At 38.3% G+C, this 26066-nt stretch overlaps 3 protein-coding genes across 3 annotated transcripts in view; 1 reads left to right on the forward strand and 2 right to left on the reverse strand.

Moving 5' to 3' along the window:
* The window catches only part of LOC134534320 (ATP-dependent translocase ABCB1-like), a 29757-nt gene extending 19981 nt beyond the window's left edge, over positions 1–9776 (reverse strand). Inside the window, exons 1-6 of the mRNA XM_063372705.1 lie at positions 9705–9776; positions 8179–8323; positions 7269–7365; positions 6256–6528; positions 5366–5466; positions 2751–2922 (exon numbers count right to left, since the gene is read on the reverse strand). Of these exons, the coding sequence (XP_063228775.1) occupies positions 2751–2922; positions 5366–5466; positions 6256–6528; positions 7269–7365; positions 8179–8279 (744 nt within the window). The 5' untranslated portion in view covers positions 8280–8323; positions 9705–9776. The remainder of the gene's footprint in view (positions 1–2750; positions 2923–5365; positions 5467–6255; positions 6529–7268; positions 7366–8178; positions 8324–9704) is intronic.
* A 3139-nt stretch (positions 9777–12915) lies between these two features.
* Positions 12916–17943, forward strand: LOC134534324 (cytochrome c oxidase subunit 7C, mitochondrial). Its single transcript, XM_063372708.1, has 2 exons — positions 12916–13050; positions 17816–17943. Exons 1-2 carry the CDS (start codon positions 12952–12954, stop codon positions 17930–17932), a joined length of 216 nt encoding a protein of 71 aa, XP_063228778.1. The 5' UTR covers positions 12916–12951; the 3' UTR covers positions 17933–17943.
* A 2886-nt stretch (positions 17944–20829) lies between these two features.
* Positions 20830–25401, reverse strand: LOC134534322 (dehydrogenase/reductase SDR family member 11-like). The gene is made up of 6 exons (XM_063372707.1): positions 25127–25401; positions 24459–24627; positions 24047–24176; positions 22908–23037; positions 21554–21685; positions 20830–21091 (listed from the first exon to the last, which is right to left on the reverse strand). Exons 1-6 carry the CDS (start codon positions 25256–25258, stop codon positions 21050–21052), a joined length of 735 nt encoding a protein of 244 aa, XP_063228777.1. The 5' UTR covers positions 25259–25401; the 3' UTR covers positions 20830–21049.
* Between the last annotated feature and the right edge of the window lie 665 nt (positions 25402–26066).

A 26066-nucleotide genomic window follows, 5' to 3' on the forward strand; every position in this document is an offset into this window, starting at 1 on the left:
GCCACGAACTTCAAGTGCATGTCACCAAATCACGCTGAAAGACAACCGTCCCATCTACTGTAGGCCGGGGGATCCTCCACACCTCAAGCGGAAGTTGATTGCAGAACAGGTGGCTGAAATGCGGGAGGCGGATATCATAGAGCCCAGCCGGTCTCCATACAACTCGAAAATTGTCATAGTGACAAAAAAGGACAAGACACCACGCTTCTGCATTAACTTCCAGCCGCTGAATGAGGCGACAGTCAGTGCAGCGCCCCCGGCAGTAAATATCCACGAAACGCTTAAAGCCATTGGGACAGCACGGGTATTTTCCACCCTGGATCTTAAATCAGGGTACTGGCAGATCCCCATGCACCCAGACTCCAAGCATTTGACTGCCTTCACCACTCCGACAGGGGAGCGTTATCAGTTCAAAGTCATGCCCTTCGGCCTGAAGAACGCCCCTAGTACGTTCCAGCAAATGATGTCACAGGATGTATTACCGGACCTCATTGGGCAATGCTGCTTTGCCTACCTCGATGACATTATTATTTTTTCCAACTCTTGGGAGGAGCACCTAACCCATCTAGCACAAGTACTGGAACGTTGTCAGTTACACCATCTAACTTGTCATCTAAAAAAATGTCACTTTGGAAAGAGCCAACTGGAGTACCTGGGACACATCGTATCAGCAGATGGAAACGAAGCTAATCCAGAGAAAATACAGGCCATCATGTAAGCTGAAGCGCCCAGATCGGTACGTCAAGTCCGGAAGCTAATGGGTCTCTGCAATTGGATCAGGGAATTTGTACCACATTTCTCTAGTATCTGCCAACCCATTACCGATCTGCTGAGCCCCCAAGTGCGCTTTCACTGGGGGGCCGAACAAGCACAAGCCCTGGCAGACCTCCGCAAGACATTCTCCCAGATCAAGAGGCTAGGCCGACCCGACCCAACCCAGCCAGAGTTTTGTAAGTCGAATATGTATGCACAGGAAGGGTACAGATGTGCCCTCCCTACTGAATATGTACATATTTTGTATATTTACCCTGGCTGAGCTAAGCCAGGCAGAAAGCTCTTCCCAGTATTTCTGGGCCAATAAAAGTGACTGAATACTTGAGCAGTATTGTTTTAGGCAGCGACCTCTCTGGAGGACCGCTCCTCCCCCTTCCTTCCTCTGGTAGGCAGCGACCTCTCTGCAGGACCGCTCCTCCTCCTTCCTTCCTTCTCTGGTAGGCAGCGACCTCTCTGCAGGACCGCTCCTCCTCCTTCCCCCCTCCTCCTCTGGTAGGCAGCTACCTCTCTGGGGGACCGCTCCTACCTCTCCCTGTGCTTGGGCAGCGACCTCTACTTGGGGACCGCTCCCGCTCCTCACCTCTGCCCGATCTTCCCCTGCTCTTGGGCAGCGACCCCTGTTCGGGGACCGCTCCCGCTCCTCCTCTCTGCCTGGGACAAGTCACATCGCTTTACTTCCAGCTGAATCTACAGGACTGCAGAAAGGCAAATAGTCTCAGCTGTAGCAGAATACGGCCTAACTGAAAATTTATCACTCTAATCACTTCCGAAGTTCAATTTGGTAAATGTATTGCTTAATATATCCTGTTAAAATAATTTTTTGATGTGAAATTAGGTGAATTTATCCCCAGTAATTAATATTACATAAAACATAGGTTCAGAAACCATAGCAGAAACTGCAAAGTCTGGCCGCACATCAGAACCAGAATCAGAACTTGACAGACACTGAGTGACTTGGGAATAAACATTTTCAATTGCTATTAACTGGTGATTAGGCATTTTTAAATAAGATTATTTATGTAAATATTAGTATTCAATAAAACTGTGTAATACTACTTAATAGGGCTATCCCTTACGAACCCAGCAGCCACCCCCCCCCCCCCCTCCTAATCAAAATTAATAAATCGCAACAATATTAAATTTTAAGCTGTCCATGTGTTAGTTTAGATGGACTATCTAAGGAAAATATAAATTTTTAACAAAGAAATATACTTGCAACCCGCCATTTAAAATTGTAACACATTCATAAATATCGTTATTTCTCTCGCACAAACACTGCGACAATTAATTCTACACTTGGCTGACTCTGCCTGGCTTGATGGGTTACAATTCCCGTTTCGGAGAAGAAAAGGATTATGAGTGAATTCGGAGTGTTTTGAAGTGTTCGAGGTCAAGAGTATTGAGTTTTTGGTAGGCGGAATCTCACGCGAATCTTGCTTATAGTTTTCTTATTTATTCTTATTTACATTTTGGACATATATTTGTTTAGAAAACAATGACCTAATTTGCTAAGGATTTATAAAAGCAATTAGTTTACAATTAGCTGATAATCACACACATATTCAAGAGTTTTCATAATATTTAAAATAATTTATTTAATGACCCTTTAATAAAAAATGATTAGTTAATAGAAATAAAAAAATTAGTTTTACGAAATAATGTTTGTCAGCATTCAAGTGATTGTATGTAAACCCCTCTTTTCTTTTCTCACTCGATCTGAGACAATAGAACATTATTAAGGCTAAACGACTCGTTAATCTGGATGTTATTAGAAATGTTAGAGAGGTTGAACTGTGAGATGGCAAGGTGCTGGAATCGTGAACACACAAAAAATTCTCGTGGCGTCATTCGTCACGTTTCTTCGTTGCAAAAAAATGTGTTCGGACCCATTACAATTTGGCACCTGAATCGCTCAAAGTTCATCTCAGTGTGAAACTTAAAATTAAACTATTTTCGTGTCTCGCAGCACCACTCACAGTTTCGATGAGTCCCATGGATACCATCATCACAGGCATCGAGATGAGACAGATGAGCGTCAGCTCCCAGCCTCGGGAGAACGCGAGCCCCAGGTTGCCGAGGAAGGCCACCATGAACAGCTCACACATCACTACTTTCTCGCCAATCCCTTCTTCAAATTTGTTCATGTCCCTGTGAAAAAAAAAAAAACATCAAAACATATCACGGCCTAGGCCTGTGTTAACATGACACAAGAGAGTACAAGGATCACAACGTACACATAAATCACGGAACACAGTATCTACCAAGGCACACACACGGACCCGAAAGTGTGCGGATAAGCTGGGCAACTCCCATCACTTCCACTTATGTCACTCTGTATGACCAGGAGAAACCAAATATTTGACCCCGTTGGTAGCCATGTTTGTTGATGTTATAGATGAGTTGAGATTTGTCTCAAGTACCAACATATTTACATGCGACCATTGTTCAATCAGTCATGGTGTTCCGGAAATTTGGTATTTCGACACATTTTTTTTTAAAATTTTATTATAATTTTAAATAATTTTTGGAAATTTTATTAGCTCTATAATTTGGTTACTAAAGGGCGATTTACACTTTGTTAGTCTGGTGTACTCCCCCAAGTTAAACTTTGTGCCATGAGTCTGAAGCACCTTTCCCAGAGATGTATATGATATTTTGCAGATCTAATACTTTGCTGGCAGCCAGTTTAAAATTTCCCTCGCTTACAGGCACGTCCCAGGCCTGTAACGTTATTTCACTTCATGACTAAAACCGCCTACAGCAGCTCTGGACGAGCTGTTACCATTTCTCAGAGACGAGCTGACCATAGCCTTTACTGTCACGAATACGTATTAGGTTCTCTCCTCGAAAAGCACGTCATGGACGCCCATTCTCAGCGTCGTTGCACTTTTCTCCACCCCCCCCCCCCCCCTCTTCAGTTCTAAGAATTCGTCTAAGGACAATGACCGGTCAGAAACCCCAGCAGACAGCGACCGTATCCAAGGACGCCTTGTATAAAAAATGTGTGTGCCAACATGGACCACCCCGCGACACCTAGCGGCAAATTCGCGAACCTCCCCGCCCACTTATCCTGTAGGCCGCCAGAGTGTAGCACCAGACTGCGCCCTTTATTCCCTTGGTTAAGCAGATGCCTTGGGCGAGTCGATTCTTTTTATTTCAGACACCTCTCAACAGGTAGCGCTAAAGTAGGCCAGTGCTACCAACTTCGAGACATCAGTCAGAGTTTTTTTATGACGCCCACTCGGGGAACTTCGGGACCTTTCGGTCCGGACTCCCAGTCCCCCCCCCCCTCCACTTTTGATAGAACAGTTACTTTTAATTACGAGACGCGGTTCTCCGCGGGACACTTCGCGTCGCGACTGCGGACAGACCATTTTGCGAAAATCGTCGGATCGACGAGACACTGCAAGACTTCCATCCGGCCGCAACCGACTATGTAGTCGCCTAAATAAGGGATGCTATCCCTATAATCTTTTTCAAGTAGTTTAGTCCGTCTGCATAGTATAAAGTGTAATAGTTATTTTCCTTTTAATTTTTTTGAAATGATGAAAACGACCGCGCCCAGCCGCGTATTCGCGGGATCCATTTCCTGGCTGGCTACGCATCTGTAAACAGAAGCCAACTCCCCTGTCTGGTGAGTGACGATTCGCGACTTTCCCCAACCTTCCCTTAACTTTTCCGGGCATTTTCTGCCCCGTATACTGTCTGTGTTCAAGTTCTGATCAGTTTTGATTCGGACTGTTCCAGACAGGGTCCGAGAGCCGGACGCCGAATTGGCATTTTCATCTCCCTTCCACAACAGGACACAAGCGCCCTGGCATCATGTACCCGCGTGATCTCCGGGAAACGAAGCCCCGACCTCCGGTGCTTCTGTATCTTTTGACCCTTTTCTGAACTTTCTTTAAATTACGTCGTCAGATGCAGTTAATTATATAAACATAATTTATGGACTTTAAGTATATAACCTGGGATCGTTTAGACATATTTGTATTTTTTTTATTGTTTTATGTATTTTAGTAAATGAAACTTTTGATAATTCCATGTACGGCCGGCCAATTTTTTTTTTTTTTAATATACCTGAGAGCTGTTTAAGAATGTAACTAATACTGTACGTTAATATTTTCTTGTATCTGTTATAAGTTTCCTCAGTATGGAGTAATTATATTTCAGACGGAATCACACCTTGTTTTTGTTCGTTTCTAATAAACTGGTGAAACCTAAAGATCCACCCAGCAAGGCAAAGATGGTGGTCAGACCGTGGTTTGCTGCTACAAGAATGATGGCAGTTGGCAAGGTTTGAACCTTGCTACAATGGTTAATTGGAATTTTACCATCTCAAGAATCGTATTAAATGGTAAATCTGCTGTAGGCTTTGATCATGGAGCCTAGTTAGCTTGAATTAAGTTTCCTGCAAGCTAAACGTGTTATAAGCATTTCACACCAAGCTTGCTGCATTTTCTGCTAGCTTGCGGCAAGCATGCCTTGGGAACTTGCTGCAAGCTGACAACCTGTACATGACAAGCAAGTCTATCTTGCCATGTGGGAAGGGTTCACCGACATGAGCAGCAGGATGGGGGAAGCGGTCACTCACTCAGCCATGCGGCTGGCGAACTCCCCCGCGCTGTTGGTGTCGAACCAGGCGATCTCCTGGCGCAGCACCGACTCCAGGAACAGGCTGCGGATACGGAACACCTGCGAGCAAGCATTCTGTCGGAGTGTGTTCGGTACAACAGGCGTCAGTGACTCCCTGATAAGCCACTGCAATCTTTTGCACATAACCAAGACTGACAATACATATGTGAACAAGTACTGAACATGGAAAACAAGCAAAGTTGAGACATTACCAAAAATATTTTTTAAAAATCAAAGATATATATTTCAGCAAGTATGAGGAATCAGGGATATAGTAAAACAGACAAAATCGCTGAAAGTTGTGTATGTGCATGAACTGAGTTGGAGTGACCTGCAAACACTTTGACCAAGCCTTTTCTGAAAGAGAGGTTCTGGGGGAATATTCACTAATTTACTCATTCTAACAGTTAGTTCACTATTTAATTTACATTTTACGACCCCTTTTAAAAATCTTTTCTTCCACCAGATATATTAAAAACAATTCTGTGAACCAATATGATTCTGCATACATGTGTCAACTGTTACGAAAAAAAAAAATTTTGAGATTTGAATTCATGTTAGCTATCTTCAAAGGCTGGATGAACCCCTGTTTATTTACTATTTTTTTAAAATACATTTATATACAACAGTAAGTTATTCGGGAGACAGCAGACATTATTAGTTTAATCTAATGACACCTTAAAAAGTTATACATTTACATACAAAATTTAAGATTCAAACTCCGTACCCACTGGTACCAAAATCAAAAGTCTGCGTGTAATGTTTCAGTGGCGTCACAAGGCTTCAGTAAGGTGATTTAAAATTTTTGAAATGTTCGTGAAAGATTGTGTGTCTCATGCAGTGCCTCACCTGCATGTGCGCCGCATAGTTGAAGCTCGTGATGGACACGTAGGTGCCGACGAGCAGAACGGCGCCGACGACGGACATGCCGGTGGTGTAGACCAGCACGGCGTCGGAGAGGGCCCGGCCGGGGTCCGTGGCGTTGGGGGCTGCCCCGGCCGCCATGCTGCCCGTCAGGTCGCCCAGCAGCACGGACATGGCCGGCGTGCCCAGGCCACACACCAGCGAGGCCAGCGCCCCGACTGCCAGCAGCGCCGTCTCCGCTGGACCCGCGAACCTGAACTGCGACCAAATGGCGCTGTGAGCCACGGGAATGAGAGGACTCGCCTATTTTGACATTTCTATTTGATAAGTTTAATATTGTTAAAGCATAGCCTATTACTTAATGAAAAATAAAATACCAACTAAATCTTGTTTTTACCACATGATTCCAGCATTGGCATAAGATTTGCCTTTATTGCTGACAAAACCAGCCAATACCAATGATATTAAATGTAAAAGTAGTGATATGAATAAATTTATCTTTAAATTCACTACTTATATGACACAAGAATGTTGTCACAAATTGTGACTATTTTTCATATGATTATTATTATTTTTTGTGCAAATTGAGTAACAAAGATAAAAGTCAATACTGTATTAGTCCCCAACATCTTACAGATTGAATTCCAGTTTGCATTTTACATTTTTTGGCTTGACAGGTAATCGGATCAAGCATTGGCCATTGCCAGTGTTCGTGGACTGATGCATTTGCTTCGCTATTAAATTTAGTCCCTATTTCCTCCTAGAAATTACTGGTTGGAGCTTGATATTTATTCTAATATACCAAAATAAGGTTCGAAAGCTTGAAACCATATTATTAAACTCCTATTATGCTGAAAATTTCAATCAATAACTAAAATTATAAACATAATAATTTAAGATAACTAGGCTAGAGATTAATTCAACGCAACGTCTTTAATATTGATCATGATGCATTAGTGGGTGTAACCACTCTGCGATGTAGCGAAATGTAACCTTACAAGTCTGTAGAAAGCCACAGGTGGCGGTCCTTCATCTGTCTGCTTTCCATCTTTCTCTCCATCTTGAGCATTTCCCTCTTTCGGTGTTGTGAAGTGTCTGAAACGTAAAACTGATGATTAAGTGAAACAATGACATGTATCACTCTAAACGTGGGGAAGGTGAGATGGTCTTGATTGTGGTTCATAATTTTTTATTTATTTATTTTTATCAAAACCATTAATTTATAAAAATTTATTTCTAAATATTTTATGCTGATAAAGCATTACACCAATGAGTAATAACTTACTCTCCAACCCCCATCACCATCCACATTTTCCCATCAAAACAAATTTCTCTTAGTACAGACAAGTCAACATTATTATAACAAAAAATAAAATAAATTATTTAATCAAAGTGGTGTGTATTTATTACTAACTATATTAATATATTTCATTTATTTAATTATAAAACATTAAAACCGAAAAGCTCTTTTTAGCTTTAAATATTCCACTGAATCCCAAAACATTAAAATGAACTGATAGGTAGCTACCTTATTTTACTTTTTTTGTAAATGTACCTACATAATTTTAAAGAAAATATGTAGTAAATGATAGGATCCCAATAAAGATGTACATAAAGAGATACTATATATATTATAGAACGTATTTATGTAATAATAAAATCGTTTTGCAAAATAATATAATTTATTTATAATAATGCAAATGAAAACCTAATGGTCTGATGAATAATTATATTCGGGTAATTTTGTATAGAAGGTTGTTAGCAGAGAATTGTAGGTAGGTTATTTGAGGTTAGGTTACATTCCCATCGGAGTTTAAGACAGCCAACTCCTTGGTACCGCGCCACCACAGGCGATATTCCTATCCTGATCTCGAAGCAGCTGCTACGAATGTTCCCAGCAGCACTCACACATCTAAGGGGCACCATTTCACGCCATCCTCGTCAAGCGCTCTCACACTCAGGATTTCGATGCCATTGTTGTCTGCCTTGACTGCTTTCTCACGCCTCATTACCAGTCAGCTGCTGGACTTGGTCTGCAGGCGGTGAGGCCGGGCTACTGGAAGGACCAGGGCCTCATTTCACAAAGGTACAAGTATTGATATAAACCACTGTAAAAATATATATAAGCTCGTGCAATCACTAGTTGTTATGAACAGGCTTTTTACATAGATTGTCCAAAGTAATCACAAACAAGTATATATTTCAGTTGTGTGTGACAAGTGTAGTTGGTACACTTGTAAAACAAGATTGGGCAACATAACCTTGTTTCCATGTTGTAACAGTTACTATTGTTTAGTTGTTGCATAAATTTGTTTATAATTCTACCACATCTATATTGTTCTTATTTTAACTCACTAGGTAAAGGACTAGTTAATGACCTCTTTTTTTTGGGAGAATTTTAAAGAATTTCATGATGGTGCCCAAGATGGCCAACAAGATGGTGGACGCCAAGGTAATAAATAATACTGGACTCTAGTTGGTAAAAATTAAACAAATATGGGGACAGTGACCTCTAGCAAACACAAACAATATGTCGAATCTTAGATGGCAGCCTTCAACAGACTAATAATAATATCATACTGGCATATCTGCCTTGGTATTGGTAATTGGATGTCAGTCTGCCGGTAGCTTCCATGGAGGATGAATTCGTCGCCATTTTTAATCGAATGACCACACCGATTTCGAACCCAGTATTTATAATTTTATGATTGCTGCTTAAATTTAATTTTCCATTATGCACAACGATAAGACTGCCCGCCAATTCAAAGGTTTCCACTTACAAAGGTAGTATCATGCTAGAAGAACCAGCACCTCACTACTATAGACCCTGTGCATAATGCTAACCCCAGTTACGAAAAAAATAACGTATTCTTCTTGTTGAAAATAAACTTATAATACAAAACTCGGTCCCAAAATATTATGTAGAATTCTTTAAAATAATGCCTAGCATGATATGTATGCAGAAATTGTGTTCATTGGTACATTTATTGGCGTGAATCACACATAGTTTCTACACCTGCCGCTAGAATTCGCTGCCAGAGCAGCTACATCGACTATAGAATTGTTTGCTTAGCAGATAGAAATGTTAAACTAATGAAAAGGCTCCGATAAAAGCGAAAATACTTGAAAAAATATTAAAACTAAGCTTTGCACCTGATTTTCGACAAGGAATTTTATAAAAATATTGTCTATCTTGTTAAAATTCATTAAAATGTTGATACTATAACGTTTCGGTTCGCGCCATCCGCCTGAGATGGCAGCACTGATGTTACACATTTCCATTACATGATACTTCTGTTACATTCACGAAATTATTCCAACCAAATGTCGTATACCGAGAGCTATAATGTTATACAAAAAAAAATCACAGGAAGTAAATCCAGACAGTAGGGTGTAAAACCGAGGCAAGCTTATATAATTGGGCCTTTGTTTACCTGAGTTCTTGATCCGGTAGTGCGGTTACGATGACTGATCCTGCACGAAATTGTTGTTGACGCTTCGATTTGCTTCGCAGGTCATGGTGCCAACCTACCATCAACACGTAGAAGTAGAGTGCTCGCGGAATTTATGAAAGTCAAGTGGTCACTTGACCCCGGTATCAGACAAGTCGTCGCCTTGATGCTCCATTCAGCGCGAACCAAGGCAACGTGATCATTCGTGTGCCTGTCGGGCGGAGGGCTGATCTCAGACACTTGCAGTGAGTATCTAGGCTGCCCGTCTGACTCGGCCACCGAAAGGAGAGAAAAGCTACACAATATGCACGAAGTAAAAATCTACTCAAGATGTCTGATAGGTGACGTTGCCGAAATGGCATTTCGGTTCTCGTGTTTTACCTCCCAATGTCTTGATTTGTTACTTCTTTAGGCGCGTTATGAAAAAATAACTACAGTAAATTTTTACGATGCACCTGCACTACGCAACGAAATTTTCACCCAAACAAAAAGGGTACGGTACATAAAATAAAAATTATATATGTGATATAAAATCTTATTTTTTAATGATTGATATTTAAAACTGATTTATTAAAATAGAAACATTTGTTTATTGTGAATATTAATAATACAATTTGTATTTCTAAACTTTTTCAAGTGTGTTTATTTAAGTGAGGTTATGTTTCTATATGAATGATTTATTTGCATTATATATTATTGCATTTTTATTTAATCAATAATATAATTTAATAAATTAGAATAAACATACAGAATATTAATTTTTTCTTTATTTATTAAATTTTATTCTACTATTTAACTAGATTTAATCATTCATTTTATACACTTCAATAATATTGAATACTGAGTATTTATTTATTTTTAAATTTGATTGTATTTTTTTTTATTTTACCAGTCATATTTATATATATATCCAGTTCTTTTATTACTTTATTTCAATTAAATATTATTTGCATGCAAAATTAAAGTACTTTCTGTAAAATATTTTGGGCAGTTGGAAAAGTTAACTACATTTAAAATACTGTAAAAAAGGGTAAACATTTGCTTATGTTTGGAAGGCAACATTTAAAGCACTAAACTAAATTTTGTGGCCAACCAAAAAACGTTAAAAAAAATACTATTTTTGTATTTGTTTATACAAAATCCATATGTTTTGAACAAATAAACATAAATTTGAAAAGTTAATAACCTAGTCCTATTCGGATAAATGATCAGATTTATGTGACTGAATTTTCTAGGGGCAGTGTCGACTACATCAATTCAGCCCAACTTCTTTTTTTTTTTTTTGGATCTGCCCTGAACATCATCCTTGGTTTAACCTGGCATCACATAAACAATTCTTTTGCCCCTGTGAACCTTCATATGTTGTGATAGTAACTGACAATGTAGATTCGTATGTAGGGGAAAAAAGAATTACACTTAAATGTTCAATTGCTGCACATATTGCGTGTTATCATTGTCTTAACAGATGCAGGATGTTTCAAACCAAACGACTCGGCCAATACTGAACATCCTATCTATACAGCACAACAGGATCATATAATTTATATAAAGATGAATAAAATTTGCAATGTTCCACTAAGCTGAATATCTTGTGCTGTTTGAGTGTTTGTATTTATTTTCAGGAAAAAAATAATTACACGAAACACTTTATAATCATTGAAATGTATCTATAGTTATATCTCCCTAAAGATTGTTCGGAAAATCGCCCGAAATGTTTCAGAGTGATTCCTTGTGTAAATTTATCTATATCATCTAGAAGCCACTTACGGCGAGTGCTACGAACAGGAGTAGTGCTGCGAGGGTGTGTGTTAGTGCAGCTCCTCGAATGAACGACACCACCGAGGAGTCGATTGCCGCCCGATTGGTAATAAACTATTATTGTAACTGTACTCCCAAATGTGTTTTCTTATAATCAATCAATTGTTTCCTTCACTTCAATTATGTTTTGATATATGAACACTTTCAAACACACAATTACTCTCCAAGCATTGCTGGCGTACCTCGCTGCACATGGAACAATTGTCCGTGAAGCCAAATCCTAGTAATGCACAGCTACTACGGACAAAGGCAGTTGACCTTCACCGGCCACCAGGGCTCACCCATTTGCAGCACCATCACCATCAAAACCGAGTGAGTGAATCATCCAATTTAATTAGCCTCACAGCTAGTTCCCCACACCCGTTAAAATTTCACAAGCTCCATATTACATTAGTTAATGTATTCTACATAAACATCGTCCCGGCTTCAATGGGTTTTATTGGGCGTTTTTGTGTATTCACATGGTATGCTACCGCGAATGTAGTCACCAGGCTTAAGCGTAATAGCAACTTTGGGTCAATGTATTGTCAAGTCACATGTAAGAGCTATCATACTGGATTTATTATGTGTGGACCACATCTTTAAATCAAGATGGAGTGACTCATGCATACATGCTTTTAGCTTTTGATTAAGGCCAGAGTGCCCTCACATAGTAATAGACAGTTTTACTCGTTATTACGAAATCATAACAGAATGCCATACATATGTCACATGGAACCAGGATCTCAGTTTACGAAACATAGCAACTGTAATTTCTTGGTAAGCCTACTGCCTTTTAATCTGTGCTGTCATTGTAAAGTGGTCAGAACCCTATTTAATTTCATTGTTGTGTTGGCATGTGTGTCACCATAATGTCAGTGTGTTGCCCATATTATCTCTTCAATATCATACTTACTTACTAACCAATATAAGTTGTTGTCAAAAACAATTTCTTCCATGTTTTGGGTGTAACAATATGGATATGCTGTGGTTAAAATATGCGACTTGTATCGATACTTAATGTTTGGTCGTTTGTCTATTTATTTTTGCTCGACTTAAAAAATACTATGCAAGTCAATCATAAAAAATCAAATAAAATTACAAATACAATAAATTCAGAAAGTAAATAAAACAAATAATATTTATCTAATATTCTATTTTTAGGCTAATTAAATTTTCTTTAGTGAGAGGAGCTGATTCAACATCACTATATATTAAAAAAAAAAAAAGAGATAAAACTAAATAATTTATAAAATAATTTAAAATTATTTTTTGTTTAAAATATGAATTATTTTAATGCCTAAATTTAGTTATAACTAAATAAATAAATTTTAAAATAGCTTTAACTTTGAGATCAATTTCCGGTTTTATCATTTTCATTTTGACCATTCTTCTTTTCCGTTTGTTCTTTGGTGGAATATTTCTTGTAAAGATGTCTGCTGCAAGGCTAGCTCAATTTTCGAGGAATTTTGTCACTTCTGCGATTAGGCGAAGTGGTGACCATCATGATACTGGTGGTATTATTGGATCGGTGTGTATTAGGACTAATTAAATTGTATTTTCCCCGTTGAAGAATAGACTGTATTTAAGTCTTTTATTTTTATCAATGGCACTAACCCAATTGGTAGAAATAAAACGTTTTGTCCGTATTCGTATGTTATGCAAACGTTAGTTTCTACTGTTTTTATTATTTGTACAGCCTTCTAGGTATATTTTAACAGTAGCGATTAATTGCGAGTATTTACCGTTAAAATTAAAAATAGCGGAATTAGAGGATTAACATGTGTATTTTTTTTTTTTTAACTTTAAAGTTTTACATAATTATTTTATTCATCTGGCAATAAAACCGCTTGCTGGTGCCACAGAGCCTTCTCCTATAATGCTCTACCTATATTTATTGCCTCACTCCTTAATGCCCATTCCTCCCCGACTTCTAATATCTTCACATCTCAGTCATTCCTTTTCCCCATGTCATTACAAATGACTGCTATTTCCCTCTCCTCGGGAGAGAATACAGAATTTAATCTGGGAGGGAAATAGCTATAAAACGTCCTAACCCTATCCTTCGTATGCTCATGTGTATCCATCCTTCTCCAAACCCTATGGCAACCTAACCTCTAGATGTTCCTTCCTCTGTGGAATAATTTCTGCAGTATTCTCTGCCCCATATCCCTCCCCATTTGCAATTTTAAACAGCTTGCCAGCTTCTTCCGGCCCTTTCTCCTGAAGCACTCCCTTACCCAGCTCCCTAACCGCTGCTGATGGCCAGCGAGTCTCGATTCCCTTCCCACCTTTTGGTCTAGATATGTGTACCACTTCTGCCCCATTCACACTCATGGACCCTTTTTTCTCCACCCATATTGTAGGCTACAATAAACAATCATCTGCTCATAGTTTCATCCTGCACTTCACATCCCCACCCCACTGTATTCGTATTTATTACAAATAACAACCCCTTTCTTGTAGCATCCCGTATGTCACCTACACTCATCTGATGACTGCTTTCCAACTCTTGAAGTAAAGGAAGCAAAAGGTTATACTAGGAATTCAGTAGTGGGAAAGTTTCTGAAGATGAAGAGCAAAATTTGCAGAGTTTCCAGACCATGATTGAATGCAGTTCTGGTCTTGCGACTTCATGGTAATTATGGAATAAGAAAGCTCTCTGAAGAACTTAATATAAACTTACAAGAATTTTTTCATAGATGCTCTTTGTTTCTTTGAGTATCCCACTCAAGTGTTTTTTTTTTAATTCAGATTGTTTCCTCTATAAATATTGAAGTTTGTTGTTTTTTTTTTTTTTTTCAAGGAAAAAATTTAGGTGAAGTATTTTGAATAATACTAATCAATTGTCAGTATCTAGCAATTTGAGTTTTTCACTGGATTCTAAATATAAAAAAAAATTTAAAAAATTGAGAATGGAGAGGGTGATGAAGTCTAGGGAAATTGTCAGGTTACTATCACTGAGAAAGATAAATTATTAATGCTAAATATTTGATACTAAGAAAAAAAAATTGAACAAATCTTTCAGTACTCGCCAGTGTTATATAAACATACCTCAGTAAGGAGCAAATTTATGTATTCTCATAATAAATTCATGTGTTCCTCACAATAAACTTATAAAACTCTGACACAAAATTTTCAAATAATGCTGAATGTGATAAATTTAGAAATAACTATAATATTCACTTTTCAAATACCAAGATTTTTGGATTCGAATATCACTTATTCTCTGCCTACCGCTAGAATTTGCTGCCTGAATCGTAAATGTTGCTTCCTACAATCACGTACAGATAGCAGCAAGAAATGCACAAAAATTCTAAATCTGTATAAATGGCTCCAATAAAAACGTAAAAGTCTTAAAATCCTAAACTCTGGATTTGGGCCTATTTTAGACAAGGTATTTTTATTAAAATACTTCTAATCTGGTTAAAATTCACTAAACAGTTAATGGCATAAAGTTTCTGCAAATGTTAGAAGTTATATACTTTCATGGCATTACATAAATACTAATCTGAAACATTTAAAATCATTTATTATAACACTAAGTATATGTTTGTCTGTTATTCCTTGAATGACTGAAATCTGCCTGATGAATGATGTGGATGATGATGGATGATTAATGATAGTTGATAATGAATGATGACGAATTAAGATTGATAATGCATAATGTTGAAATGATAATGTATGATGAGGGATGATGATGAATTATTTATTGTGAATATTAGTGATAAAAATTGTGTCTACAAACATTTTTAAGGGTATTGTAAACTGTATTTATATAAGTGAGGTTAGGTTATACTTCTTTAGCCAAATTGTAAAAAAAAATTATGAAAATAATTTTTTACTATGTCATGTGTACGGAGTATGCACCAAAAACTGACAGGATGAAAAAAATTTAGACAAATAAAAATTATATAAGTGTGCTTTTAATACATATACCTTAGTGATTATGTTGAATATTGGTCCATTTCATTAAAACATTTATTGAGCATAGTACACTAGGCGCAATATAACTCCGAGCTTGAGCTACGTCACACATGAGGAGTAGGGACTGCAACACGTGTGGGGGGTCGGGTGGATGAGGAGGGGGTATAAGCAGATACGGCAACCTTGCACAGCAGGTAGAGAAAAGCAGATAACATTGACCACTTACCACTGATGTTCCAAGCACTACCTCAGTTCTTCAACGCCACTGACTGTTCCTTCCGAAGAGTCTGATGTGTAAACGTCACTGCTGTCACTGTTTGCATCACCTAACTGAACAATCACTTTATCAATTTCAATGTCAAAACGCACATCCTTATCCCAATATTCGTTCTCGAGTGTCTTGACGTGATTGCAAATCGGTATACAATGTTCTGGACCCATTCGGTTAAATATCTCCTCGCAAAGTTTTTTTACATTTGTCAAATTGCAAGTAACATTTCTTGAAGCGACTTCTCCTTTAACTTGAGCCCATATGCTTTCTATCGGATTCAAATCCGGATGATAAGGGGGCAGACGAAGTAATGTGTGGCCACTATTTACCAATAATCTGTCTGCCGAGTACTGCACTTGCGAAGGTTTGTGCTTCTTTATGAGGTTATGCAAGTTTGGTTTGAGCATGTCGCTAGCAAAGAAAATATTCTCTTTACTTAACCACTGCTGCATTTCCGATTTTGTCGAGCTGGAGGTAGGCGTTTTATTTATTTTTACATTGTGATAGGGAGCATTATCTATCACAACAACACTGTTTGGTGGAAGATTTTGTATTAATTGTTCGATGAGCCATTTTTCATAATTATCTTTATTCATGTTTTTGTGATAATCCCCTGTTGCCTGGTGCGACTTCCACATTGCAAGAGCATTTGGGATGAAACCTTTTTCGCCACCTGCATGAATCATTATTAATCTTTGACCCTTCGCGACAGGCACTAGTAAACCATTTGAGGACATGTCACTCCACATTTTATTTTTTACATGAGACGACAATATCTACGACACATCCATGTATATAATTGTGCTTTCATCGTTTCTATATTGACGCATACTCTTGAGATATTCTATATGTTTTTGCCGAATATCTGATTTTTCTATTAAAAGTAAGCACTGCGATTTGGTTTTCTGCCACCTGAATCCTAGCTTCTTCAAAGTCGTCCTTAAGGTTGTATTGCTACCTTGGTAATTTATGTCATTCTTTAGTTTACGTCGTACAGTTTCGACGTTCGGCACACGTTTTTCAAGTAAGTAAAAATTGTACACAGTACGTTGTACCACAGCTTCATCAAAGGTATCAAGTTCGTATTTACATGTTTTCTTTCGCTTCTTGTTGGGCGTCTCGAAAGATGTTCCTTCACCAGCTTCATTCCTCTTAGCCTCCCTTTTAATTGTTTGTACAGTCGTGCGAGACACACCCGTTGCCTTAGCTGTTCTCAGCTGTGCTTTATCTAGTGAAATGGAGTATTCCTGCAATCGCGCTTCATTTTCCATAAACTGCAGAACGTTATAGACGATTTCCCGCGCCTGCGAGTGCAGTTTTTTACTCTTAACTTTCGACAACACTGGAGGCATTTTATATTAAAAGTTGTACTTTACTGAAGTACTGCACTAAATATATGCAACACTGGCTCTGATCAAAAGTGATACACTACATGCACACAAACCTCAGATCCAAACTGTAAACGAAAACGTTTAGTAAGTACCACGAATGTGTTAATGAACGTATTCGTCGGATTTCACCGAAGGACTAAGTTTTCACTCAGTGCAGTAGCGTGTAGCCCCTGTTATCAAGTTACACATTATCGCTCTCCGCGCCACGTCTGCCTTCTCCAATGTCGTGACTCACATACAACGATTTTCTAACCGTCACCCAGGCTCGGAGTTATGTTGCGTCTACTGTAGTGGTATAAATTGTTTATAACATCTTCAGCTGTATTTATAAATTAGGTTATGTTCCTGTAAGTAAAATTTATTTGCTTTATAAGTCATAAGTTATTACATTATTATTAATTTTTAATAAATTAGAATAAACACATCATATTTGTTGATTTTCAATATTGATTAAAATTTATCTCTATTGTTTTATTAAATAAAAAAATTAATTTTAAATGTATGTTTTTATTAATATTGAATACTGAGTGTCTATTTTAATTTTTTAATTTGTTTTATTTCTATTTTGTTATTTTCATGCAAAATTAGTTATTTTTTTTATTACACTAAGTAAGTATAACTTCTAGGGTGTGTACATAAATACATACACTTTTTTAAAAAAAATTATTGCAGTGTCTTTGTTTACCATAAAATAAATTTATTTCCAGAACTTGCCGTTCTCCCTGGGCAACCGCTACAAGTTGACGGCCATGTTCATTCTGTTCTTCGGCAGCGGTGCCGCCATACCGTTCCTGACGGTGCGCCATCAGTTGCTGAAGATGTGACCCGGCTTGTGGTGAGCTGATGTGGTTGCTGTAAGAACTGAACATGCCGCTTATTTGGTTCCCTGGTTTCACCCTCCGTTGTTCACTCTCTAGAGCAAAGTATCCATACCTGTAAATTGTAATCACAACTTTTGTATGTTGCCGTTTTCAAACAGCACCGGCCAGCCAGCCAGCCAGCCAGCCATGGGCAGAATTAGTTACATTTATAATTTAGCTATTTTTTTACCCTTCCCTATTTACACTTGGTGTCTGTGGTCTAAAATGAGGTGTGTATGAAGAATTCTGTACTACCAGAGAGGGGCTTTTCCACGATAACAAAAATCAGAAACTGTTATTTTTGAGTACTAACAGTGTTTACCGTTTCGTATTGAAAACTTGTTTTTATCAAATATTGAACTGAATGTTGTTATAATGAATATAAATATTACAGCAATCTCAAAAATTAGGCATTAAAATTTAACCATCAATTTTTAATCCAAGGCCTTCTCCAAATTAAGGGGAAAAAATGTCAATTTATTGCTGCTTTATTGAATGTTTAGATTTGTGAAGCCAAATGTTCTGAAAACCTCTGCCAAGTTGGAGGTAAATCACCATTTCACAGAAAATCAGCGGCAGGACCATGATTTGGTAGTTGGGATCACATCTGAGAAGTTGAGTGCATTAACAAGAAGGTTATTTTTCTGTCAGAAAAAATTTTTCCACTTCTTGTGACTAAATAGTCAACAAACTTACCTTCAGAAATGAAGTTATACAGAAAGCATGTAGCTGTTGTTGAAAAAATTCCAGAAGCCAGTTTCTGTGATTTTGAGATTTTTCTAGACTTACGTTTCTTTTTCCTGTAAATTAACAATGATACCAGAGATAAGGCAACTATATGTGCTTTTTTTTTAGTCAATGGTTTCTTCTTGATGTGGAAGATTTAAACAACCCAGGTTAAGAAGGGCAATTCAGAAGACTCAGAACTAGATAAATGGGTCAGAATATCACACCTGCCAAGAATGAATGGTAAACCTAAATACATATGATAGATTATGCAGCATTATGTTAAGGATTTTGACTATACCACACAGCAGTGCTTAATGCAAGAGAGTGTTCAGTCTTGTCAAAAAGAACAGAACCTAGTTTCGTTCTCAAATTTCTAATACTGTTCTTGAAAATGTATCTGTTATCAAGTTTAATAGGTTTCTGAAGAAGAAAATGCTAAAATAGACTTTCTGTGACAAATTCTTGCTAGCAGCAAACTGTTAAATTCAGCAAACCAGAAAGAGTGGGTTGTCTTTGAGTGCAGTGAAGTTCTTCAGTTGTAGGTATAGTTTTCTTGTTTGCACTTAAAACTGTTAATTCATGTTACCGGATATCTTGCAACTCAAGTGATTTGTTTCATTGATGAATTTCTTAGTTTCATGTTTATTAAAGTTTTATCTTCAAACTGTGAGGTAATGGAAAAAAAAAATTTCTATTTGTTTCACTATTTCTGAATAATGAATACAAGTTTTATGTTGGTTTTCAGCTATAAATTGAATATTTATTTAATTTGCAAAGTTAGTTATTCAAATTAGAAAAGTAAAAGAATAATTAAAATCTTACAAATTAAATGAAATTAAAAAATTTCTGGAACTTTTAATGCAATCTTTTGGTGAAAAATTCAAGTGCACTTCTTAACACTTTTAAAAAGTGAAAGTGTGGCTGTGTGTGGAACAGCAAGTACTGCTACCTGCCGAGTGCCGGCCCCAGACTCCTGGTGGGCGACTTCCCGTCGCACGCTGGCATTCTGAAGGCAGCGCTGTCTCACAGCGTTAGACGATCATTAAGTCAGTAACGAGCATAACTAAATAGTATAGGATTATTTTGGTAATTCTCTGTCACATTTTATTGATATTGGAAGAAATCAGCAATTTTTTTTTTTTTACTCAAATATGATATAAACTTATTTATACGCACAATTAAAATGACAAAAAATTCTAATTACACAAGTATATTAAAATTACATAATTGTTTCAGAAAATTATTTAGTTTTTCTTTGAAGATCAACTACAATATATCTAACATCTGGTCTGTTTTATCTTGTTGTGTTTCTACTGATTGGAGGAGACCAAAATTTAGAACTGGTTATAAATTACACTTGAAAATAAAAATTGTATGTCTAAACTTCATCAAAGAAGTGATGACTGATGACCATTCTATAATATTCATTACTTCACAGAAAATTTTGTAGTTTGAGATAGCCTTAAATAGGGATTCTTTCAAACTGCTTAGATAATAAGTGAAAAATAAAATTAGTATGTTTCCTAACCTTAGGTAAACTGTTTTTGTTCCAGGTGGCGTTAGTGTTAGTCCAAGTAGGACAAGAACTGTACATATGTGATAAGAATGTCTTGCTTTCACTTTGCTGCAAGGATATGTGTGTAAGACATTCTACTTTATGTGAATAAAGTAATGTAACAAATCATATAAAATTAATTATTAACATTTTGCCTTTATGTTTCTTTCGTAACCATATTTCCCAATATTTTAACCTGTGCAGGTGACATATTTTTCTCGGATGATGTATAATGTTAATGCGTGATCTAGTTGATTAGGTATCGAAGGACCCATGCACTTACTTGTCAGTCCAGTAGTCAAGTCTCATCTCAGATATGCATAAGGCAAGAGTGTGTAGCGTTATTAGTCATGTTATCACATTCTGCCTTTAACGGCAGAATTGTGTTAAAAACCCACGGAGACATTAATTTTCAGTTGGTACGTAGAAAATGCAGTCTTCAGTAAGACGAAAGGCACACACAGTGAAAAGATGGAGAACGGAAAGATGCGTGCCATGACTGAGCTTTTAGCTTACGGAATGGCTCATTTAATATAGTTTAAAAACAAAAAGGATGGACTAAAAATAATCAAACAACTAAAAAATATTTATTTATTAACTTTCAACTTTCTGTAACAATAACATTCTTTGAACACATAATCTTTATACAATAATTGCAATTTTGTATTATTCAACTTTGATTCTCCTTGAATAGGATAAGGATTTAAATTTTCGAATGGTGGTAGTGTTGATCTTTTGACTTGACGCTGTGGCTGTAGCGACACTTGTTTCTTCTACTGCTGATGGAATTTTAGTTTTTAGATGGCCTCGCCTTGCGGCCGGACTATTATCTCGTGAATCTATAGACAAGCAAAAACATTCAAACGCATATGATCAAAGCTGAACACATCACAGAAAGTTTAGAGAAGAATTGGGAACTTTTGGCATCATCGCATCAGGGACAGAGAATAATCCTAATAAATAATTTAAATTAAGGTTTTTCACCTAGGGAGCCAATTTACCTTGCACCGGACCTGGCTGCAGCGTGCAAGTTATTCTCATGTACATGACTGCACAGACAAGTAACACAAAAAAAATTTCTTTGTGAAATCGTACATTATAGTGGCAATAGAGTTTTCCACCAACCCTTTCCAGTGCAGCTATCACACTCGCAAACGCAAACTACTTCAGTAATTGTGTTTGCCTTAAGCCCTCACTCACATGTGCAATGTCATACGAGGTGACTAGAATCACCTGACCAATAATTCCAGAAAGCCATCTTTATTTCTGGTTACTGTATTCGCAGAACAATGACACGTTACCTGCACTCTGCTGGGCGTGGACAGGGCATACACGACCAGATCTGCTACGTCCTCTGGCTTCAGAGATGGCGGCGGCACGTCGAGTGGAGTCTTCCAGAGCATGTTAGTGTCCACAGCGCCCGGGCTGATGGCCTGGAACACGATGCCCATTGCGACATCCAGGGCACTGCCCTCCGTTGGCTTCGAAGGCACGACCTCCCGTGAGGCAACTTTTCAGGGTATTGGCACCTATTGTCAACGAGACAACAGAAAAGCGTATGGCAATGGTAATCAAAATTTCTTACTTACGACCCTTTCAAACTGTTAACACATACAAGGACAGTAATAAGATGGATTGGTGGTACCGTGTAACGTTTGACACACGGAAGAGTTAAGAGCTATTTTTATTTTACATATTTTATACACTATGTATACATATATTATATGAATCCATTATTATGTGCTGTCATTCTCTGCTTACTTCAGTGATACATTCAGTCGTATAATGGGAAGAAGACGTGTTTACAAAGGAATCGGCTGAGGCCAAAAAATGTGTGATAAAGTTAGATGGACGAGGTCTGGTTGAACACACTGTTTGCATAGTGGCAACAGAAGTACCTATTGCCATCTGAACGAGAGGAGTTGCTACATTTTGTTTTATGACAATAGTGATAGACACAAACTTGTTACTTGGATTTATTTTACAAGTCAAATCACTAATGCCAGAGGTCTTGGTGAAGGATGACTTTCACTAAGTTGATCAACTCAATAAATAGTATAATAATTAAAAAATTCACAAAATAAAATTAGATGTGTTAATTCTGTAAGTTGCTTTACTTAACCCTTTCATCCATACTGTCAATTCCTAAGAAATACCTATTTTCAAATTTTTTATTGTAACTAAACTTATTTTTGTATGGTAATAATCTTACAATGTATAATTAATTTTTAATAAAAGTGAAATACAATTTATTTAAAAGCCATAAAGTATGATGTCCACTAGAATGTACACTACACCTTAACCCACACATTCAAGGTTTGACAAACTCCATGTATCATTGATATATAAATCGACCACTTCAGTAAATGAGAGAGGGTTAAACATTGTGGAAAATTCAAGCTCATTAATACTAATGCAAGTTTGAGCAACATTCATTATTTCTTGTGGGATAAAGTAATTCAGTACTTTAAACTATGGTTATAGACGTGACAAAAGTAAGTAAATGACTCTCCGTGTCTTTTGTAATGAAGAAATACAAACAAAAACCCGAGGAGGACGCAGCACTGGAACACCTCGAGTTGAGGGAGCCATCAGAAGCCTGCCAGCCACCTTGCTTGTCAAGGACCCGGCAGACCCTCGTCCCACTGGACTCACCGTGATCCTGATGTGGGACTTGAGAGAGGTCAGCTCCTTCCTCAGCCCATCTGTGAGCGCCGTGACGGCGTGCTTGGTGGCGCAGTACATGGAGATCCCCTCCACGACGGACACCCAGTGTCCGCAGACGCTGGAACAAGCAATCACGCACTTACCCACTGTCTACTGAGAAAATACGCAGTAAAACATGTCTAGCTCATGTGCTGACACATTTAAAAAGGAGAAGAACTAGAGACCCAGATATTATGTGGATTCGTTTAGAGCCACAGCAGAACCTCATAGTTATTTGGAGGAATAGAGTCCTATGAATGGCTGTATTCCAAGACGTTTGGCTAAGTTAACATATCAGCACTGCCTTGTTGGGACACGACCATAACCTAACTCGCGGGCCGTATTCCAGGACATGTCCAAACCGAATCCCAGTAAGGGAACAGATGAAGCCATTTAAAAAATGGTGCCCTACACGAGGCTAGACACTAGTTCTAGCGCATCCTATCTGACCTTTAGCAACCATCAATATAATTGTTACTGCAAAAATACTAGAAATAGCATCCCCATCGCACAAAAATAGAACAGCCTTTATAATATTCTTAGGTACTTTTAAGTTGCGAATATTTCTTGTTATAGCCATGAAAATGTACAAAATGTACTCCAGAAAGTTTTTCTATCATAAAGTTTCATTTGGCACACCAACACGCTTGGGACACCCCTCCGATGATCACAAAAAGTGAGCTCTGCACATGCGTGAAATTGGAGCAACAGAACAGAAACGAATCTATACCCTAAAAATAAGGGACTGGCTGAATCCCTTAGTACATTCAACACCTAAACCCTCAATTTTGTGTCTTGGAATAGTGGCCTTAGTGAAGAGATAGCAAAAGTAATGGGTCCTATGCAGCCGTGATAGCACTCGTGTCTGTTGTGGATTTGATCACAACAGTATTCCGGAGTCCACAGTGATTTTGGGGGTAACTGTGTACAATTGTGTCTCGTAAAACCATAACAAACAAGCAAAAAGTTAATACGTATATGATGAAGCGAGATGGTAAAGACATTTTGCATTCTAGAGGTCATTCAGATGATAATGAAAGGAGTTTTAATTTGCGGCGGAGCCACGGCGTTAACCCTAGTTCCAGTACCTGCTGATGTGGAAGATGTATCCGTCATCTACTCCCCTCTGCTTCATGTTCTGGATGGCCTCTCTCGTGCAGATGCTGAGTCCGAGCACGTTGACCTCGAGCATGCTCTTCCAGTCGCTCGTCTTGGCCTCTGCGAGAGAAACATTCTCTCACAGCATCCCTGTCACGAGTCACGTGCCAGTTATCCAGTTACAATCTGCTCACACTGGTGGTTGGTGGTCAAGCCACTCGCCACACCAAGGCTGTGTGGAATATAGCCGGGAGCGTGGATGTTCCAGTGAACCACCTGTTTCTCTCCATCAGTGCATTACATCGATAATCCACACCAAATTTCTACCTATCGTTCGCCTCTGATATGTAGGTGAGACATTAAAAAAAGTTACGTAAAAGTACATTCCCTTATTCTACTCACCTGACAGTTTTGACAAATTGTACAGGGCAGCATTGTTCACCAGGACGTCGACTCCTCCCAGATTCTCTGTGACCCACTTGAAGGCGGCCAAGATGTCCTTCTCCACGGCCAGGTCAGCCTTAAGAGGGTACAACTTTCCTGGGGCATCCTTGAGGCTGGCAGCCAGCTCCTGGAACACCCGCGAAGTGCAGTCGTGGTCACTATATGGACAGCCTTCCCACTAAGGAGTACAGTCCATTCAGGCTACTCTGATAAGGGTGGTGCAAAGTGATTCTATCCCTTCTAGAAATGAAATTCTGAGTACGCTCCTGCCTCTGAACACTTTAGAAAGCAACATATAAAAATGTCACTTCCTGGAACTGCACTATATACTTAGCCATGTTCACTCCCTGCCAAGTTGACCATAAATTGAGAAAATAGTTTCACTACCAAATGTCTAATTAAATTTACTACATTTAAATTGAATGGCCCATGAAATATGTTCGTATTTGTTCACACTATTTATTATAGTCAGATTTGGTGGAAAAGGAAGATATTTTTGTTTGTGACTCTTTGACAAAGTATTGTGATTCTTACACAAATGCAAGTGTCTGGGTCCATAGCGATGTTGAAGTAGCCACTCTTGCCTGCCCAGTGCTCCATCCTCCCTGCAGTCGACTCAAACTCACCTGTATGAGCTCGGGTCTTCGTGCCAGCCCCACTACCTTCATGCCTCTCAGCACCAGCTCCTTCGCTATGGCGGCCCCTATACCAACACTGGCCCCAGTCACCACCGCCACTCTGCCCTTCCAGTGCTCCATCTTCCTTGTAGCTGCACTGTCTATTCCTTCTGCCCTGCAATTCTGCGATCGACTTGGCTCTTGCAGGCTCGTGAAGGCCTTTTGTATTGACGTGGTATCTTATCGCCTCGAGTGAAGATTAACACCTGGCGTGGCCAATTGTGAGTAAACACTATTATTAGCCAGCAGTTGGTAGAGATGTAGGCAAACTTCGCAAGTGTGATAATCCGAACTTGCCTCCTTGCCAGGTTAATAAACGTTTTAATGTATCGTGACACAGCAACATTGAATTGTTTACTTTTTTCATGTTCAAACTCTTACTAAATTTTTTATGTACTTCTATGTAGGCTAGTATTATCTTTCACAGAATAATTTTTCACTATCTAATCACGAGATAACTTTATTTTGTCATCTACAGATGGGCTATCATTAAACTGTTTGTTTCCCAAGATTGGTGCACCCTCAGAAGTGTCACAGCCACGTGATGCCACCCCTGCGGGTTGACTCGAGTTAAGAGCACTGAGTAGTTGCTCACGTACTGTTTGTTTACCCGTGTTCTAAATATGTTTAAAAAAAAATATTCAAGTACAAGAACATCTAGTGTTCTATTATTACTTTGTAGTTTATTATTATATATGTAATTTCTGCTTGTACTATAATCTTGAATATATGTTTAAAATTAAATTAAGATTTAGTAACCTTGGAATGCAATATCATTGGTTGACATTCGCACGTTTCCGCGCGTTGTTGAAGCAGAAGAAACGCGACAGTGAAATGTTCCTGTTGAACTGTCTCCGTTTACGTGCCATTGTAGATCGGGACTAATCGT

The sequence above is a fragment of the Bacillus rossius genome, chromosome 7 (assembly GCF_032445375.1).
Source record: "Bacillus rossius redtenbacheri isolate Brsri chromosome 7, Brsri_v3, whole genome shotgun sequence".
Lineage (NCBI taxonomy): Eukaryota > Metazoa > Arthropoda > Insecta > Phasmatodea > Bacillidae > Bacillus > Bacillus rossius.